The sequence below is a fragment of the Lutra lutra genome, chromosome X, assembly GCF_902655055.1.
Source record: "Lutra lutra chromosome X, mLutLut1.2, whole genome shotgun sequence".
Classification (NCBI taxonomy): domain Eukaryota; kingdom Metazoa; phylum Chordata; class Mammalia; order Carnivora; family Mustelidae; genus Lutra; species Lutra lutra.
The window spans coordinates 5,752,472-5,772,393 of record NC_062296.1 but is presented as its reverse complement, the minus strand read 5'-3'; the positions used below and the strand labels follow the sequence as shown (position 1 = coordinate 5,772,393).

The 19,922-nt window shown below is 42.2% G+C and overlaps 1 protein-coding gene and 1 non-coding gene across 12 annotated transcripts in view; one reads left to right on the top strand and one right to left on the bottom strand.

Moving 5' to 3' along the window:
* Positions 1–19,922, top strand: part of AFF2 (ALF transcription elongation factor 2) — a 710,743-nt gene that overhangs the window by 389,211 nt on the left and 301,610 nt on the right. For 8 of the 11 annotated variants that reach the window (XM_047715962.1, XM_047715955.1, XM_047715960.1 and 5 more), the window contains exon 2: positions 15,534–15,654. Coding sequence is in view for 5 of the 11 variants with exons in the window: in XM_047715955.1 (XP_047571911.1) it covers positions 15,534–15,654 (121 nt within the window). In the remaining 6 variants the exon portion in view is untranslated. Of the gene's footprint in view, positions 1–15,533; positions 15,667–19,922 lie in introns of all 11 variants that reach the window. The other 3 variants (XM_047715956.1, XM_047715959.1, XM_047715966.1) reach the window with 1 other exon arrangement.
* On the bottom strand, positions 17,111–17,257 carry LOC125092466 (U4 spliceosomal RNA). Its single transcript, XR_007124937.1, has one exon. It is a non-coding gene; the product is annotated as a U4 spliceosomal RNA (small nuclear RNA).

Genomic DNA, 19,922 nt, shown 5'->3' with positions numbered 1-19,922 from the left:
TTCCCCATAATGGGAAGTGACAGCTTTGATCTTGATACTGTCTCAAGACCATTTGATTGAAAGTTGTTTTCATGCTCAATTTTCTCCCATTTTCACAACCTCAATTTGAACTACAATAAACTGTTTTGCAGCTGTGTGGTGCCTTTTGGGTTAATTTTGCTCCTATTAGAAAATGTATTGTCATCTCTATTATGGTAATGTCATGGAACCATCTTATTAATCAATAAAATTGATGGTTTCATACGTGGGGTTTGATAAATGAGTAACAACATCTGACTCTGAAGATGTAATATGTAAACAGGGCAAACCCATCTTTGACTGTTGTATTTGACTACAATGTAAGAGGGCAAGTGTGGCCCCACTTATCTTGAGCAATTGAGCATACAGTCATTTGAAGTAATTTAAATGTCTTGTGTCAGTGTCTGAAGCTTCTTGCATATGAATAGAAAACATAGTTTTGGGTCACTTTCAGCTGGCTCTTCTTATTGAGGTTTACTGAGTAATAACACCTTACATCTTTGTGGAAGTGGGACCTATTCCCTCTTCTCTCTCTCTCCCAAAGGTCTGCTTTGTCTTCTCTTAGTGATAACAAGGATAAGGTTAAGTAACATGGACAAAACAAGTTATCTTCACATACATTTTCACACATGTGATCATATTTGAGGGTCACAGCAATTCCTAGAGAAAATTACTAGTGAGAAAAGTCAAGCCTTGGAGGGCTGAGGTAGCTTTACATGATAGAGCAGGTGTTAAAGAACAAAGAACACGGGGCTTCGAGATTTGCCCTATCTTGCCCATTGGGCACTCTTCCTGTGTGAGATATTTTTCAGAAGAGGCCTTTGAAAGCTTTAATGGGTCATTCTCATGCATCCATTCCTTTGCCTCTGCTAAGAATATTGAAACCCTACTAATGCCATGTAATGGCCTGAGGCACTGGGAGGATGAGAATGGTATCTGTGGTAGATGAAATAAGGTTTCCCCCAAAGACGTCCATGTCCTAATTCCCCCCAACTTGTGAGTATGTTACTTACAAGGCAGGAGGGACTTTGCTGGTATCATTAAATAAAGATCCTCAAGCTGGGAAGTTTGTCTCAGATTGAACAGGTGGGCCCTGGGAGGGAGTGTAAGAGAGAGATGCTACACTGATGGCTTTGAAGATGGCTCCTGGCCTGGATGGAGGGTGCAGCATCAGGTGACAAGGAAGATGAGTCACAAACATCTGGATCACTCTCAAGTGAAATGAAGAGCCTGAGGATTCCATTTGTCCTGAAGAGTGGGGGGACAGAGCAGTAGAGGATCCACTGTTCCTGAGGAATCTGTCTCTGGCCCAGTCTTGGCAGAGTCATTCCATCTGCTTCCATGGAGGCAAGCAAGCCCACTAAGCAGCCATCGATTAGGGATCTGCGTGAAATCTACATACATGAAATATATATGAGTGTGCCTATCTCTGACTCTGAAGATCCATCTCGCACAACAAAGCATATATATCAGCACAATATATTCAACATCCATTAACTTAGGGACACACTGTGGAATTTGAAACAGCTGAAGCTTGAAGTTGATCATCTCCTTTCTTTCCAGTTTGCATTAGAGCATACATTACGATGAATGGAGGCAATTACAGATGGATTCAATGACAGTGCCATCATTTATTAGAGTGTAATTCCTCTAGCCAATCAGTGCTCTAAGTAATGATAAATTATATTAGACTTCCAAGTATGACTTGAGCATGTTGGGGGCTATGGATCAATGGGTATCTGATACTTGAAAAGCTTCGGCATTCAGTTCTTGTTGAATCTGTAATTAACAAATGAAACTAAACTAATCATAGCAAATTGTTCATTTGACTACATTCTTGTTTTTGAGCACACTGTGTGCTGAGGAACAAGAGTGTGAAGTGCTGCGGAGCGGGGGCCTGTGCTCTTATGTGTTGAGGTGCCCATCAGCAAATGAATGCAGCTATCAGAGCATTTGGGTGGTGTGTTACTGTGATCAAATGCTTCATCCTTACAGGCTGCTGATTCATCTGGCTCGCACAGTATGTGTTAATCAATGATTGTTTTATATTAAAAGGCACAGTTTAATTTTGCTACAGATTGGCTGGCGATTTTCCAAGAAAATATCAGTAAACTTAGGAGTTTTAAAAGTAATGTGTGAAATGTATGTGAAACAGGTAGAAAGAAACTGCTGGTGGTTTATGCCGATCAACATTGTTCCTAGCTATTACAATCATCGTGGAAAGAAAATAAGCATAGAAGCCCCTGAAACCACACAGGGTTTCGATTTAAAGGCACAGCTATTGATAAAGTCCCACTCTATGGATCTGAATGGATTTTTCTATCTGAACAAATGCCTTTCTCTTATAAAATGAAATTGACATTAAGCCTAGAAGAGTGCTTAGGCCCTGGATATTTCAGAGATGGGCCTGCGCTGGGCATCCCCACGTGAGCAGGGTGCTTGCCATGCTCGTTAAAAATATTAGGGATCACAATGTTCAGCAACTGCTTAGCATGATTTTGTTTTACTAGTTTACTACGCACCAGTGATACTCAGTTGAGTCATAGCATTAACATGCTCATAAAATACAGTGCAGTGCCTCCATATGGTGCATTGGGTAGAAGCATATTAAACATATTACACAAACAGAGCTCAACACCTCACATACCATTGATCAACAATGCGCCAATTAGACAATACTACAGTCATGAAAAGAAACACTGGCATATGTGCCCAAGGCCTAAATGAAAATGAGATTGAGGGAGCAACTGAGAATAGAGAAGGGGACTGCTGGGTTAGACTGTTACAATGAACCCAAAGGTTTGAAGTCTTCTATGGCCCTGAGGTAGAGCTCTGAACCCAGTCTCATTCAGGGTAAGTGGGGTATTTCCTAGACCTAGAACGTCACTCTTTTTAGGCCTGTGCCGTCCAACAGAAAGATAACGGGAGCCACAAACACAAGCCACATAGAATGATTTTAAGTTTTCTAGTAGTCACATTAAAAAAAGGGAAAATGAAACAGGTGAAATTAATTTAGTACACTTTGACTTCATGTACGACACATAGCATTTCAACATGCTATCATTATCAAATTATTAATTCTGTATTTAATACTGTTTTCATGTCAAGTCTTTGAAATCCAACAGTACAGTTAGAGATGATCCCATTACAATTTTTCTCCCCCTATATTGTGTACTCCTTTGGACAAGTGGTTCTTTTGAAAACTTTGACCATGTGGCTGAATGTGCTGACTACAAAGGCAGGCCAAGAGGGATCCTGGGACTTACTTAAGGCCACATGGCTTTAAGTGAAAGAATCACTCTCTGAGGTCTTTCCACTGCACAGTGTCTTCCTTCCAAAAGTTCATTTTATATACGTCTCTCCATTTTATGGGCTATTAGCTGACTATTAGCTATGGACTACTAATAATGATAACCCCTAGAAGTCTATTTTCTTCTTCTCCTCCTTCCTCTTTTTCTTCTTCTTCTTCTTTGCTTTGTTTTTGAAGACTATTTTCAATAAAACCTTAAAATAACATCCCTTCACTCTCACACTTAGCAATTTTTCCCATGTTCTAGAAGAACGGAATTAGTAAACAGCTAACAGTTGAACATTAGGCAGTTAGCTCATACGGGTCTCAGTGTCTTCTGTGCAATGGGAGGTCAGGAGGTCAGAATGAGCACCTGTCCCTCCTGGTTGGCAGGGTTGTTGCAAATCTCATATGAGATCATACCTGTGTAAAGTCCGTTGTACAGTGAGAAGTTGCCTGCAAATGTAAGAATCTGTTGCTTTTCAAAAAAGAAGCAAAAATCTAGGATCCTGGTGTGTAGCAGATTCATTTCTGTATTTATTTTGTAATGATGTTGATAATAAGTGAATCTGCTAAGTCCTCCTCAGTCAACCTCCAATTTCTTCTCCGTCCCCCCCAGCCACCTGCTGCGAGTCCACGTATACAGAACTTTTGTCAAGGTGGGGACATTGGGGTTTGCGTCCCTCACTAGATACTGAACAAGCAGTCAGCACGTGCACACTTTGGAACGACAGGCTTACTTCGCAGAGGGCCCTCCACCTGCCTCTCCTATGGACTCTTTTCTTTTCACAAGATCTAGAAAAACAAGAAAAGCTAGCACCTTATTTTCCGTATTAATTGGCAGGAATATTGGTCATTAAGCCTTCTGTGACAGTATTTGCTGTAGAGAATTTTCTCTTTATTCAGTGAGGATGATGGAAGGGAAGAAAAACTCTGCTGCCAGACATTGCCATGGCACCTTGAGCGACAATCAGGTAATGATTATAACGATGACAGATACAGACCTGCTGTTTGATCAATAAGAGCATGTTAGTTTTGTTTCAGTGTGAAATAGTAAAACACTAAATTACAAGGCATTGTCCATTTTTATTCACTGCTCTTCAGAGAGCAAATGCAAAGTGACAGAAGGATTTTACCAACAATAGCAAGCACACCTAGGATAAGCGTTGTTAACTGATGTCATTAACATGTGTCATGTTTCCAAAGATGAACATGTTGCTTTAATTTGATTTTTAAACATCCACAACAGTCTCTCTAAGCATTTAAATAAAACAGAAATAGTTCATTAGAACAGAAGGAAACTATCTGGATATATTGGTCACAACTTGCTTGCAAGCATTTCTGACAACAGCCCTTTGTTGAAGGGAAAATTGCACAAATTGCTAGTTATTATCATTTTTAATAAATAAGCCTTCTATCTTCCTGCCTCCCTCCCTCCCTCCCTCCCCCTGGCTTCTGGGCGATTGTGTTCAACAAGCATATTTTCAGTGGGACCATTTCCATTACAGAGTGATTGAGCTCTGATTTACACATCAATTACCCAACTTCATGGAGATTTTCATGCTCCCCTAGCTGACGTCAATGAAGCATAACTAGGTAAACGCTTTATTTCATACCAGTTTTGGATAACTGAGACTGATAACTAATCATATCGAGGGACAATGTGCTATAACACAGGAAACAATAAATGCTTCCCTTTGAAATCTCATCTATCCTTTAGGAGCTCACCATTCACATGCTTATCTCAGGCATCCATTTCTTTCCGTATGACACTTCCTCTCGGTATCAGAAGTGCAATTAGGGTTTTACCCTTGAGTATGAGCATCTGCAAAGACCAAAGTCTCATTTTCCTGCTTCCCTAAAGAGCAGAAAACCTTACCCTCCCACCGCCACAGTCATGGACCAATTTCGCCAGACATGGCCAAGCCTAGGGACTGGGCTTGGCTGCCTCTTTTATCTTTTGTTCACTTGTCCATGTTTGTCTCATGGGATCATCTTTGGTTAGCATGTACTTGAACTAGCCAATGTGCAGGGTGTGAACCCTTTCATCGTGCAAGGCCCAGCTGGAACACAACTTCCTGATTTTGCTTCCCACCCCACCTCAACCTGAGAATGCTCCCACAGCACTTTGTTCCTATAAGCACAGCATGCCTCACCCTGTACTAGGATTATTTTGGAATAGATTTGCCTCCTCTTCTGGGCTGTGACTTTCTCCAAGACTCTCACTGTGCCTTATTTTTTTCCAAGCACCAAACATGGTGCCCAATGTGATGTAGGCACCCAGGAAAGGTTTGTGGATTAAATAAACAAATTCATTAATATATTAATTAATAGATCTTTGTCAACATTTGTCACAAACTTGGGCAGAAAAAATGTGTTTGCCTGTCATTTGTTCATTCAGTCAAAAAAATATTTATTGAGAACTGAACACTGAGCTTGGTACTTTTCCAGATAAATGGAAAGCAAAAATGCATTCATTTCTCTCTGGTGACAGTTTCGTTGAATACCCACAGTTGTCTCAGACAGATCAGGAAGAGGGGAAGACAGAGAGTGGTGCCAGAGTAGAAGGGAGAAGAATGGGTGGCATGTAATTGGGAGTAAACAAGGGAATCCTGAGGTCTCCATCACCTGTGCCCACTGTGATGTGGCATGACGTTTTCCCCAGGGACTAGCTCAGACGTGCGTTCTGAGTGCGTGTGAGTAGGCTAGGGCTGCCATATCAAAGTACCGCAGAGGCAGGTTTTAAACAATAGAAATGGATAATCCGTCTTACAGTCTGAAAGCTAGAAGTCTGAGATCCAGGCATGGGCAGGGTTGATTGCTTCTGAGGCTGTGAAGTTGGGGGTGGGTGCTGTGTTTCAGGCCTCTTTCCCTGGCTTGCTGTGGCTTGGCGGCCACCTTTGGTGCTCCTTGGCTTGTAGCAGTATCACCCCCATTTCTGCCTTCATCTTCACGTGTCTGGCATTCTCCCCGTTCAAATGTCCCCTTCTTACAGTGGCACCAGGCATATTGGATTAGGGACCCATTCTCCTCCAGGATGACCCCATCATAACTGACCTAATTTCATCCGTAATGACCCCGTTTCCAAGGAAGATCCCATTCTGAGGTATGGGGGTCAGGAGTTCATATGCATTTTGAAGGGAACACACTTCCACCCCTAACGGTGTGGGGTGCCTGGTCAGGCATCTCATCAAGGCAACAGGGAGAAGAGGGACCCAGGAGAAAGTCACCACGCTAGGTCCATATGACACGTGAGGAAACAGGCGTGGGCTGTGAAAGCAAGCAGAGGATCAGAGGAGCAGCCAGAGCTGTGGGGCTGCCTGCCATGGAGAGGCAGAGGCCCAAAGGGTGAGCTTTTAGGAGGTAAATTTTGCCTAGATAAAAATTAGCCAGTCCACGCCGATCAAAGGGTTTAGTGAGACATGAAAATAGAGTCCACCTCAAACTGTCAATTATCAACTGTTTGTTAAGGGCATTAATTTCCTTAGTTGGCAAGTAATTAAGAATATAATTTCTGAGAAAATATGGTTTTAAGTAGTTTTTAAAATTGTCTTGCTTATCTGTAACAAAAAATAAAACACCTTCTAAAAAGTGTCATTTTTGAGAAGCCAGGTTCTGTTAAGGCTTTGACTTGGAAAAGAATTCCTGATATTTAATGGGCATAGAGAGAAAATTCTTCAAGCAGCTTCTTCCTAATTTGAAAGACAGAGTTGGTCTGTGTGGCTTGGCTGCAGAGGCAGCAGGTATGGAGCTGGGGACGTGGCATGCGGGACAGTGCCAGAATCTGCCTTGGCTGGACAAAAGGTGGTCAAGAGCAGAGGCTCAAGGCAAGCCCTGGCCAGCCCAGGCCAGAGATGTTTTGAACCATCAGGGGCACACAAAGCTTGTCACCACCGCCGTCTCGTGTGTGGATCCATGCATTCATGTCTGACAACACAAAGCGCACTCACATTTCCTTCCAGTAGCTCCAGGTTCAGCTCTCGAAGCTCTTTAAAGCTCAGCACTAGCCTCCACTCTGATTAAAGAAAGACCTATAAATGAGATCATTTCAAGTCAACACAAAAGCGGGCATGAAGAAACCTTGGACGAATTAACAAGAGCAGAATAAAACTGATTACGTGTGGTTGGCAGTGGTGAACAGGGTAGGTGCCGACGAGAGTGGGAAAGAGAATGTTCTATGGCATTTTGATTTTTATATGATTTCAGTTTTTGCACCAGTTCGAGCGTCATATAAGTAAATACATTCACTATATTCTCTCTCTCTCATTGCTAGTACTCTTGGTGGCAGTGTCCACTTCAGGCCCTTGCTAGAAAGAAAACTACTTTGGGAAGCTTCTGAATCACGGAGTTGTTTGCAGCTCTCTTGCTTTGGCTACACTGAATGTGAGGTACTTGTAAGACACCAGTTTGTGTGACCCATGGGTCAATGAGCCAGAAAAAGTGATAGTGAATTCTCATTTTTAATGGATGGATCAGAAGTAGAGTTATTTTTAAGTGATTTTCAATAAAAATGGAAATCAGACACTTAACCTAAGAAAATGTTACAAAAGCCGCAGAGAAAACTCAGGGATGTTTATATATGTCTTATGCAATGCTGTCTTCTTGTAGAGGGGTTCCTGAGTGTGGAAGAGGTGGGGCTGCTTGACATGAAGATGAAGGAGACACAGTCTCACATATTCTGAGCTGCCGAGAAGAGGAGGGAGATGACACTTGCTGAGGACACAGAGCCCTCTCTCCAGCAGTCGCGGATATCGGACTGTCTCTCTTAACTGAGAGTTAGAGTGCGTGAGGACAAAATAATTTAATTTCCCCACAAAGACTGCTTTTAAAGTACATTTTAACAGGCTTCTAAAAAGTTATTGAGAAGCTGAGTGCCACTGCAGGCAGATGGGAACCTTTGCGTTGCTGGACTCATGGGCATTCAGTATAAAAGTTGCATTTCCATTAAAATGGAATCCTCTGGAAAAAAAAATGGACTTTCAGTGCACTCTTAGAATATTGTCAATAATCAATACTCATTTGAGTGTCTACCTGTGCTTGCTGTTCTGAGAAGCTTTAAGAACCCCTGCTAAGCCAGGATATTGTGCAGGGAGTTCAGGTTTTAGACATTCCCCCTGGATCATTTGTCCTGTGCCTGTGCCATGAGCACTGCCCATTTTTGCAAGTCTGTTCTTCCGGTAGCTGCTTTTCACCTTCGAGACATTTGTGCCAACATATATTAGCAATGTCGATTTCTACATAATAGAATACACCTGTTCCCCACAGAGGCCTGGTTCTTGATTTACCTTCATGTTAAGTCCATCAGATTTAAGCACAGCCAAATGGGTCCAATAAAGAAGTTTATATACAAATGATCCTATCATATGTGAAGACCAAAAGTTGTTTCCTATCCAATGCCTGAGTTCCACTCTGGGACCTTCTGATGCTTTTGGCCTGGCTTGTGACCAGGGCGTGAGGATTTATATGATCTTCCCTGGGTGATTTCCATGTGCAGCCAGAACTGAAAGCCAGATGATAGAAGATTGGTAATATTTGGAAATATTTTAGATTAAAAAGTTATGACTTTAAACCTCATGTCAGTATTAGTTTGTGACTGAATTCCCTATATATAATGCCTCTATCGCAAAGATCGTTTTTGAGTCTATGGAGAAAATGTCTCAGAGGGTAGCTGATGACATATTTTTTTTTTATTTTCAGCGTAACAGTATTCGTTGTTTTTGCACCACACCCAGTGCTCCATGCAATCCGTGCCCTCTCCAATACCCACCACCTGGTTCCCCCAACCTCCCACCCCCCGCCCTTTCAAAACCCTCAGATTGTTTTTCAGAATCCATAGTCTCTCATGGTTCACCTCCCCCTCCAATATCCCCCAAATAGCATGGAGGACAAGGGGAGTTAGAGAGGAGAAGGGAGTTGGGGGAAATTGATGACGTATTCTTTGCCCTCATCTGTTACTAGAAAGACTTTGGACCTCAGCGGTAAAGAAAAGTGGCTCGAATTTTTGTGGCATGAAGGGAACTTGTGCAAACTGCATGTCTCAGACTTTTTACAAGAGCACTGAATTAGGAATTAGATCAGTGGTGTCCTGGACGTAGCTCTCATAGTCTGGAACAATCTTCTGACCCTCCGTTTCCCATCCTTACACGGAAATGATATTTCCTGCCCTGCTAATTTGCTGGGTGTGGCTGGGTCACATGTGAATTAATGTGCAGTGAAGTTCACAGGGCTGAAGGTCAAGACCGGTTGGGGTGCCGGTGATCCCAATCATTAGTAGTTTCAAGAGCCTTTCTCATCCACCTTCATATTTAACCTTGATACCACCTGCAGGAAGAGGGAAGAGAAAGATTATTCCCATTTTACAAATAACGAAACTGAGGCTTAGAAATAGAAAGTGCTTTATAAATGATCAAGTGACTTGGAAGTGAAAGAGGTGGAGCCCCAGCTCAGGTCTTCTGAGAATGGTGATCATCATTTCTGGACACCCGCAGAATTCTTGAAAAACCGCATAACCTGTCGGTTGATCTTGGGTTTGGTTTTTACTAGGTTTTTGCCATTTCTAGATGTAATCAATTGCTTTTGCCACTTGAGTATCGTGTATTTGTTAGAAGTACTACAACATTTGAGGAATTTGATAGGCTGGTGTAAATAATTTTATCCTAAGCCTAAGGCAAATGCTTTTTAAATATTTGTGTTTGTATGTCTGTTTTTGACATGGCTTATTTATGTTCAAAAAGCTTTGCTGTGGTCACCTGTAGTGTGGTGTCAGTGACTTAGAAAACACATATGTTTCCTTTAAGGAGTAAAGTCTAATGGGAGACATAGAGGACCCCGGTGAAATCATTATAAGCTCACAACAGTGAACCCCTTAATAAGCATGGTATAACATAGTACCAGGAGTATACAGTGGAGTATTAGGTATACAAGGAGTGAAGAACTGATTTTTTTTTTTTTTTTAATGAGAGCCAGTGTCCATGAGGAGAGAGTTCGTTTGGTGAAGAGAGTGGTGCTATGCAGAGGTCTCAATGAGTCCTACAGTCTAAACATGACTTAGAGGTTCCACTGATTTTAGAAACTCCCTTTCAAGGCTGTGTTCATATCTCCAGATCCACGGTCCTCATGCATCTCCCCTATATGTGTAAAAAAATTATGGCCTGCTTTTAACTTTATTTAATACTTTTGAATTTAGTACTTTACATTTTTTTTAAAGATTTTGAGAGAGAGAGTGCACACATATGCATGAGTGGGGGAGCAGAGGGAGAGAGAGAAGCAGATTCCCCGCTGAGCAGGGAGCCCGACGTGGGGCTCCATTCTATGACCCCAAGATCATGACCTGAGCTGAAGGCAGGTGCTTAACCAACTGAGCCACCCAGGGGCCCCTAACACTTTACATTTAAGTGCTGATGGATATTAACAGATAAAATAAGTACATAACTTGGGGGGTAATTTTGAGGGTATTCAATAGCAGAGAATTTTTTTAACTAATAGAAGCTGTGTAAAGATTAGGTCAATGTCAAATTGAAAACAGGGCTAGCTATTGATAAAAAAAGAGTAGCACTTAGAACTCTGAAACATGTAGTAAGTATAAACACAAATTTTATAGAAGGCAGAAATTCATTCAGGAGAGTCATAAGGAGTGAGTTATAGCTTATGTTTGTCCCTTGGGTTAATTAAATATGTATTTTTTATGCTTTCACAAAGATATTAGCCAAAATAAAGGTATTTTAGTGCCAGTTGGATTAGATAACAAGATTGAATTATTTACTTTCATATATGTTGTTACTACAGTAAATCCTGTATTAATATTTTTAAACAAACTTGTCATTTTAAGATAACAGTGTTTTTTAAATATTTCCTCAACTAGCTTTGTAAAATCACCAAATTAGGTAAACAATGATTATTAAACTTCATGAGATACACAGACCAAATGGACTTCAACTGGTTTTTACTCTCCCCTGCTCAGCCTCTCCTTGCAGATGTAGTTAATTTTTATGATCCGTTTAGGGTGTGTATGTTCGGTGTAAGGAAACTAATGTGTTTTCTATACTAGAATCCAAATTAAATTCCTATAGTTTTTTTTCCTACTGGCAATCTCTAATCAAATACAATCCTAAGGAAAGTTGACCAACAGAGTGCCAATGGAACTGATATTTATTCTTGAGTGCAATGGGAGCATGGGCTGCAGAAGGCACAGACCATGGGTTGTTAGGCAGAGACAAGTTGGGGCACTGGAAAAATTGGGTTCTTGGCTCCCAGTGCTGCTACAAACATGATGCAAAGCCCATTACCTTTCTGAGCTCAATTTCCTCATCTGGAAAATGAAGAGATCAGAACAGCCTGACTGCCAACATCTCTTCCTGCTCTGATGGTCTTTGTTCTAAAAGATGAGCCTGCATCATTAGCTCAAGCATGCTACCACCGGGAGCTAATGAAGATGACCTAATTAAACTTTCTCAGTCTCCATGAATCTACATGTGCTCTGGATTTTATCATCCTAGTGATGCACCTGTGGCTTCTAGTGGTGAAAATGGGAGTTACCTATGTACGTGATCAGTTTAAGTGCAAGATTAGGAGAGTATCTGAGAGAAGAAGATGAGGAGGAGAAATCACTTGACCTCAGAGGTGGAAGAGACCCAGGTTCACAGCTTCTTTTGTTTTTCTCTTGTTGAGGGTTTAGCCCAACTCCCCTCTTCACAGGAGCACCTTAGTTTCCTCCTGTGTTAAGAAGGGCAGTTTCTCTGGCAGAGGTCAGGGGAATGGACAGATGGGTGAAGAAATCAGAGCTAACAGAAAAGCCCCATTCCAGAGAGAAGCTTCTTACCATCACACCTTACATTGGAGTGAGTGACAGAGTAACATGTAACTCATTATTTCTGTCCTTTTCCTATCAGCTAGCACGGTGGTCAGGAAAACGGGAATTCTAAGACATAGGATGCACAGAGAGAGAGAGAGATCAGAGGTCTTTGGTTAATAGAGAGTAAAGTGAGTTATGAGTGGTGGGTCAGTGGTTTTGATGGCACCGTAATGTGATGAACTGTGTTCTATATCGGGGGAAAAAAGCTAGAAGAATGTCCTGACTTGCTACGAAGGAAAGAGTCCTCTGGTTGAGCTTTTTGGCTCCACCTTCCCACAGGGAAATGGGTTTTCACACTCATAGGACCAATTCCCCCAGTCCCCCTCAGTGTGAATAAATTTGAATTGTTTAGCCCAATCATATGGTGATTAATTCACATTTCTGGCCTGAGCATTTCTTTGTGGGCCATGGAGTGCTTCCTTGCTCTGGACAACAAGCCCGGGAGTGTATGTGGTATATCACATCATTGGGGGACAGCCATATGCTTTTCTCTTGCCCCCACAGGGCACAGAGGTTCAAACGCAACCTGCCTCAATCATAAGAACTTTAATTGAGTAGATAAAGAAGTCCCTATAATTATAAACTGCAGTAGGTATAACAAGAGGCTAAATACATAGCTGTGGTTTTAATTAGCTGGTGCTTCAAATTAGTAATTTTGGTTTCAGTCAGAAATCGGTGATGTTCTGCACTGTGAAAGCCTCATCACTGTGGAGTTCATTCCCCATTACACCTCGCCCTGTGAAGCTTTCAATACAACGCCATGCTGAGCGAAGGAGGAAGAAGTTGGAACGATTTGGTTGCCTTCCAAAAGTGGTGATACTCTATGGAGATTCAATTCATTCTTGCCAGAGATAGGAGAATTAACTATTCTTTGGTATATGTGTTAAAAAACGCAGCAGGCACTTTGCTTGCAACAGATAACACCCATGTGCACGCTCAATCTGCTATTCATGTTTTGTCTGGAATTTGGTAGCTAATGAACTGATGCAAAATGGAGCCAGGAGCCTCCCTCACAAATCCAACCCAGGTTGAAAGCGCCCAGAGTGCCCTGGCTGCTGGCCGCTCAGTGTTGCGCAAGTGGAAATACGTTTCCTTTTCTTCTCCTCATCCTTCTCTTCCTTCAGGGTTTTAATTATATCTTTCCCTCAGAGAAGAAGGAAGATAGTTTGCAAAGCCAAGAGACCAAAGCACCTCAGTTCTCTTCATGGAAGAACTGAATGTGATCTATGGGCCTGTCATTCCCAGCTGTCAGATGCACTGAATGAACAGATAGCTAGAAAGCTGACATCTTGGTCACATTTTTCGGAAGCACGAGATTTGGGCTCTTGTTTTTGTGTGAAGAGTCAACTGCTGTGGCAGGCAAAGAAATGAAGTGTCTTCCTTTGCAACAGAACTTCCTGGCTTGCCCCCCACTAAATATTGCTTTAACTTGGTGCAACTCCACCCCTGATGCTCCCCCTCTCTTTCTTACATTTGGACACACTGATGATGGGTTTGGGAGATGCACGGCCCATGCATCGTGCTCAAGTCTGATCTCATGCTCTATGTGCACGTTCTGAAGATGTGACTCTGTCTGCTTGATCACACCTCAGCCTCCAACACAAAGACATTGCGGCCCATGGCAACCGGCTGGGGTTCCAATCTCAACTCATGACCAATGAGGAGAGATGATGCCAACAAGTGTCACCCCTTGGATGGTGTCTGAGACTCCGAAGGACAGACTGCCTTCCAGGATCTGGACTTGTCATCTTTCTTGACCAGACGGGGCCCATATGTGCGGTCTGGGCTTGGTGTAGTGCTGTCAACCTCCTTTGTTTTCCCCAGATGGTGATGACATTCACTGAGCCCCCTCGTGCCTGGCATAGCAAACTCCTCTGTGTCTGGCATTGTTTGTATTGTGAAAGTATAACATACGTCTGAGCATTCTTTAAATGTAGCCACTTTTTTTTAAATTGGAGGAATGAAGTGTTGTTGATTCAGAAGATAAGGCTATCAAAGTCACTTTGAATCTGTCAGTTCAAAGATTCCTATGGAGAAAGGGGGTGATTAAGTGTAGTGGCAACTCACACTCCATGTATATAAATATCTAGTTAAGCATGGCTATTTCATGCTCTGGGCTCTTATTTTATAAATTAAAAGTTATGATACTCATGAGCAAACTAGACGACCAAGGGTAGGCATTAAGGTCTGGGATGTATTCAAAACCTGTCGACTCTACTCTTCTATCAGTTTATCTCTTGTAATTCCTTTAGCTATTATGTTCATTTGCATGCCAATTATCTAATTAACATGGCAGTATTAACATGGGGAAGGAAAGCAACATTTGTACACCACCTGTTAGGCATTTTACGTATGTTTGTATGATTTAGTATGTATGATTTAGTTTGTATGATTTGTATGATTTACATGTGTTCACTTCAGGTAAGATTTTGATCAAAGGCAGGGGAAGAGAAAACCCAATGGACAAAATAAAATCCACCACTTTTGAGACTTACAGGTTATGGGGTAATAGGCACATTCTTGCCTAATTCTTCATTGGGAATCATTTCATACTAGAAAATCCCAGGGCCTGGAGTATATCTTAGATATTGTCTGGAAGCTTCTGTACTGATTCTCCAATGGGAAAGCCTGAAACATGACGAGTCACAGAGCTATACAGCATTTATAAAACACGTGTGCCTTGAGGTCATTCAAGGCTTTTGATACCTTTCATTGTTAGCTGTTTGCCATTCAAGCCAGACACTTTCTTTGTGAAGAGTTTCCTAAAGAGGCTGTCAGTATCCTATGATACAACTATGAGAAGAGAAAAGACACACCCACCACAAAAAAGGATTGTGAGCAAATAAGTGGTTCGGTGTTTTGTAGACTTCCAAAAATGCCTGTAAACTCCCCTATGATTTCGTTACAACAGGCTAACTCTGGCTGTGGGCTCAGGACAGAATTACAGGTGGCCTGTGACATCTTGGTTAATTCCTTTCCCTTAGGACTTTATGATGTCTGTGAATTCTGAGCCCTAAGCAGTTGGTACACAAAGCAACTTGAATTCAGTACTTTTTTGCAAGTGGACTGACTTTCAGGGAGCCTTTAATTGCCTGTGGTACTCAAGTAGGGACAAGAGAAGAGGATTCTGGAACACTCACATGGGCATGAATATGGTTGCTAATAAGCATGTTTCCATGTTCCTCTATATTCCAAAGAACTGGTCAGGATCTTAAACCCCTTGGGAGTCAAGAAAATGTTTCTCCACTCCCCATGCAGTATATCCATTTGGGTAGCCTTGGACTGTATTGTTTTTCTTCTTATTGATAACAAGAGAGATCTGAATGACATGACTAATTAATATTTTCTTCTTTTGTCTTTTTCTTTTCCTATCAGTCACTATGAGCAAGACCGTAGTGCACTTAAAAAAAGGGAGTGGGAGCGGAGGAATCAAGAAGTCCAGCAAGAAGATGATCTCTTTTCTTCAGGCTTTGATCTTTTTGGGGAGCCCTACAAGGTAACTGAATATGTATGTAATTTATCTTTCTGGGAAATGGTTGCTTGTTAAGTTTTTGAACATACTAATCAACATTTAATCTATTTTTAAAGCACCCAAATTATTTCCAGAAGAATATATTTGACACATAAAATCTATAAACACATTGTATTTGGGGCAACTGCAGCTTTCTGAAGAAGTCTTCAGAGGCAAATTCTGTCCTCAGATTTCAACAGGACTAGTGAGACTTCCTGTTTCCAAGAAGTTCTGTCTCGCCCAGCACTTCCTACAGCAAGCAGTGCTCCCTTGATGCTTTTCCCCACCTTGGCTATTGGCAAGGCATCCCCTGAAGACTTCATCAGAAAGTCAATGGTTGTGTCTTTCTCCTCCCGATCAGTGCCATCTGTTGCAAGTGAGGCCACTGTTTTCCTTTCCCGTGTTAGGTTGTTAGTAGCTGTGGAGTGGTTTCAGTGCTCTTTGAAAATCCTTGTTCTGGGATAAAGGGAAAAGCTGATCAATTTTTCCTGGTGGTTAATCATCCTGGATGAGAAGATTGCCTCAACCAAGGATGGGGGGCCCTGGGCAAGGGGGTAGCATAGCCAGGTGGCTTGCCTAGCATAGCCACTAACACTCCTGCTGCTCTGTCTACAACTACTGATTTCACGATGACTGCCTCTGAACTTTCTATTCAGGGTGGGGCTTGGGGGGAAGAATCTGGTGGAATAGCTGGCAGCTGGTTGGTGTTTATTGAAATTTAGTAGCAGTATAATTTTCCATAATGAAACAAAATGATGTAAGAGTTAAAACAACAATAGAGGGAAATTTCTGAGAGTCATGCTTTTAGAAGGGCACCAATTAGGGGACAATGACTTCTGGGAAAGGAAAGGACAGCATTGGCACAAATACCACTTTGGGGTATAGAGTAAGCTGATGGGCTCAGTGACCACTGAGAGCAGAGTCTTTCTGCCTTGTTCACGATAAGTGAGCAGCTCTTGACTGAGACTCAGGTGCCTTCTGAGTTCAGGAAGTCTGACAGAGAGAGTTAGGTTACCTAAACTGCTACTTTCCAATTTGTCAATAATAGTATAATCCTTAAAAAAGCATTTCTCCTATCTCAATTGATTTAATTTACATACTGCCTTTGAACATGTGTATTTTTTTAAGATTTTATTTATTTATTTGACAGAGAGAGATCACAAGTAGGCAGAGAGGCAATCAGAGAGAGAGAGAGAGTAAGGGGGAAACAGGCTCCCCGCTGAGCAGAGCCTGATGCAGGGCTGGATCCCAGGACCCTGAGATCATGACCTGAGCTGAAGGCAGAGGCTTAACCCACCGAGCCACCCAGGCACCCCTGAACATGTGTATTTAAGGATATGATGAGTTTAGTGAACATTTGTTGAAGGCCCACTACATGCTAGTCACATCTTAGACAAATGCACAAAGAGGAGTAAGACATCATGAGCGATGGAAGGCAAGAGTGCAGAGCAGCTGCCATAGAGGTAGGCAGGCAAGAGGTTAGTGGAGACTTGGTACCTCATGCCAAGGAGACTGGACACAATTCTATTAGCAATAATCACGCCTCGGATAAACCTCATTGGCTACGATACTGCCACTGCGTAAAGCTAGAGACTGGACACAATTCTATACATGAAGAGAAGTCACCGCACAGTTTCAAGTAAGGGCAATGGGCAGGACAGACAAAGAATTTTGAAGATGATGTTGGTAGTGTGGTGAGTTGGTTGGAGGTGAGGCAAACGAGAAGGCAGATAAAGAAGATTTTGTAGTTAGCTAAGGGGAATTCATGGCAGAGAGGATTTAAGACAGCAGAGGGACAGTGACATGATGAGATTAGATGTCTGACTGGCTGTGGAAAATGTGAGGAGTAAATGATTCCCATATTTCTGACTTGAGAAGATGGCAGTCTCATTAACGGGTTGTTCAGGAAGAAACAGTGTTGGTGCTTGCAAAGAAAAAGAAAATTAATTCTGTTTTGAGCACAGTTGGTTTGAGATGCTGGTAGGATATGAAGAGAGACCTACTGGTAGGCATTGGGTGTAGGGATCTGGAGATAATGAGAGTGCTCAAGTGAGAGAGTTAGATGTGAGCAGGGAGGTTGTCATGGCAGCTGTCAGATGACTGAATAAGGAGGACAAAGAGAGAGTCTTGGGGAGGAGCAGCATTTAAGGAGTAAAAGAGGTGGCAACGTAGACACCAGGAAAGGAAACTAAAAAAGAGTGAATGATCACAGAGGTAGGAAGAGAACGAGGAGAATCATTTAATAGAAATCAAAGGGATATAGGGTTTTATGGAGGAGGGATTTGTTAGTTATTTGTGTCTGGGAGGGCAGCAGGAAAGGTCAGCACTGGAAAGTGGCTGTTGGATTTGGTAGTTGGGGGGTGGGGGGATCAATGACCTTAGGAAGAGTTGTTTTATTTTGTTGATGGTGGTGCTCATTGCGGGAAGTGAACTGCCTGGGCTCAGGGAGTAAATGGGAAGCGGTAAAACAAAGAAAGGTGGTAACTTTTTGTGTGGAGGGAGGAAGAAAGGAAGGTAGGTTAGAACCTGAGGGGAGAAGTTTTATGGAAAGAGGCTCCTTTTTCCATAATGGGAAAAATGTGAACATGTTCAGAGATTGATGGGAAAGACCAGATGTCAGTCAAAAGGGAGAGGGTAAAGGGACAGGAGGAAGAGGTGACGATGAGTGGAGCAGGGTCCCAGAGGAGATGAGCAGGCACAAAGTCAAGAGTGTGTGAAGAGTGACTAGCCATGGCAAGACATTGTGGCCTTCATTTTTTCCAGAAAATGGAAGAGAGGTCAAAGGATGATAGGTGCCTTATCCCTTCTTAAGAAAGGAATAACCAGATGAGTTTTATGTCTTAACTTTGGATGAGTTAGAAAAAGGAGGTTTACTCAGTCATTCTTAAAGTTTGAAGTCTATTCCATGCTCAATGTTATTAATATGATGAGGTGTAGAGCCCTTGGTTTATCCCCTCTTTATAACTTAAATCATGTTGAATGAATGGTCTTGTACCTTTAAGGTAAATGCCATCTCTTATTAAAAAGGCCTGTAATATAGATACATATTTATTTTTAGATGTCAGCAGTGTGTTTTTGAGTAGGCAGTTTAAAAAAAAAAACCTGTCATCAACATTGCCAGACGTTTTCAGAATCATCTGTCTTGCTATGACAAGAGTGCATCAGGTAGAGATGCTAGGAAGGAACATTCATCTAGCTCAGGGCCAGGCCTATTGTGTGATTAGTAGCCTGTTGCCTTTCTGTTTCTCGACAGGTGAGAGAGGTTGTGATTCAGTTGAGACTGTATAGGAGAGGAATTGAGCTAACAGTTGGTGACCTAGTGATTCTGTTTCTTTCACCATTGCTTTGATGATCAGCTACCATCTTGTACTGTGTCCATGTTCAGGATACCCTGAGAAATCACTAGAGGGTTTGCTTTCCCTTCCCCCTCCCCCAGATGATGATACTAGAACTGATGTTCCCCTCCATCAGCTCCCTAGACCTGGACTGGTGTGGACACCCTTGGAGTATCTGGACATGCCAGTAGCAATGGAAGTGTTAGAGCTGGTCCATGGTCCATTGGTAGAGACAAGGAAATACCTCGACACTTTCTTAGGGTTGTGGTAGGAATACTTATCGAATTAAAAATCAAAACTCCTGGTGGTGGATCAGGACTTTCAGGAAATTTCTTGCCACCCTAAAACCTAAAACATGGCCTATTAAGTTATCCAGTAGTGTTGGTAGTTTGTGAAGTAGCCAATAAGCATCAGTCCTTAAGACCCACTGCCTTTCTCAGCAGTTAGAATAAATGGTGATCTCTCATCATCCTGGCTGATTTCTTTCCTTTTTTTGCTTCACCCCTACCATTCCCAGAATGGAAAGAAGGTTGACCACCCCTACATTGGGTTGGTGATGGGGAACTTCTCCATGGGGCTGCTTCTATTGCGTATAACTTTCAAATCTGACTTTGTGCTGTGGTGTTGAGAAGGATGCCTTCAAAAGCACTTGAACCTGAAGCTATTTGATGTGTCTAGTCCAGTGTGGAAAGACTGGGAAGGCTGAGGAACTGGTGTGTAGCAAGTGGCTGCTATCTGCCAGACACATGCTAGGGCTTTACATGGGCCTGTTTAGTCCTTCCAACAACTGGAGTACTCATTTTCCTTGTGTGGCTCACAAGGAATCTGAGGCTCAGAGAGGAGAAGTGGCTTCTCTACAGCTTCATATCTGTGCCAGCAGTGAATCTAGAACCCAGTTATGTGGTTCATTACCTATAA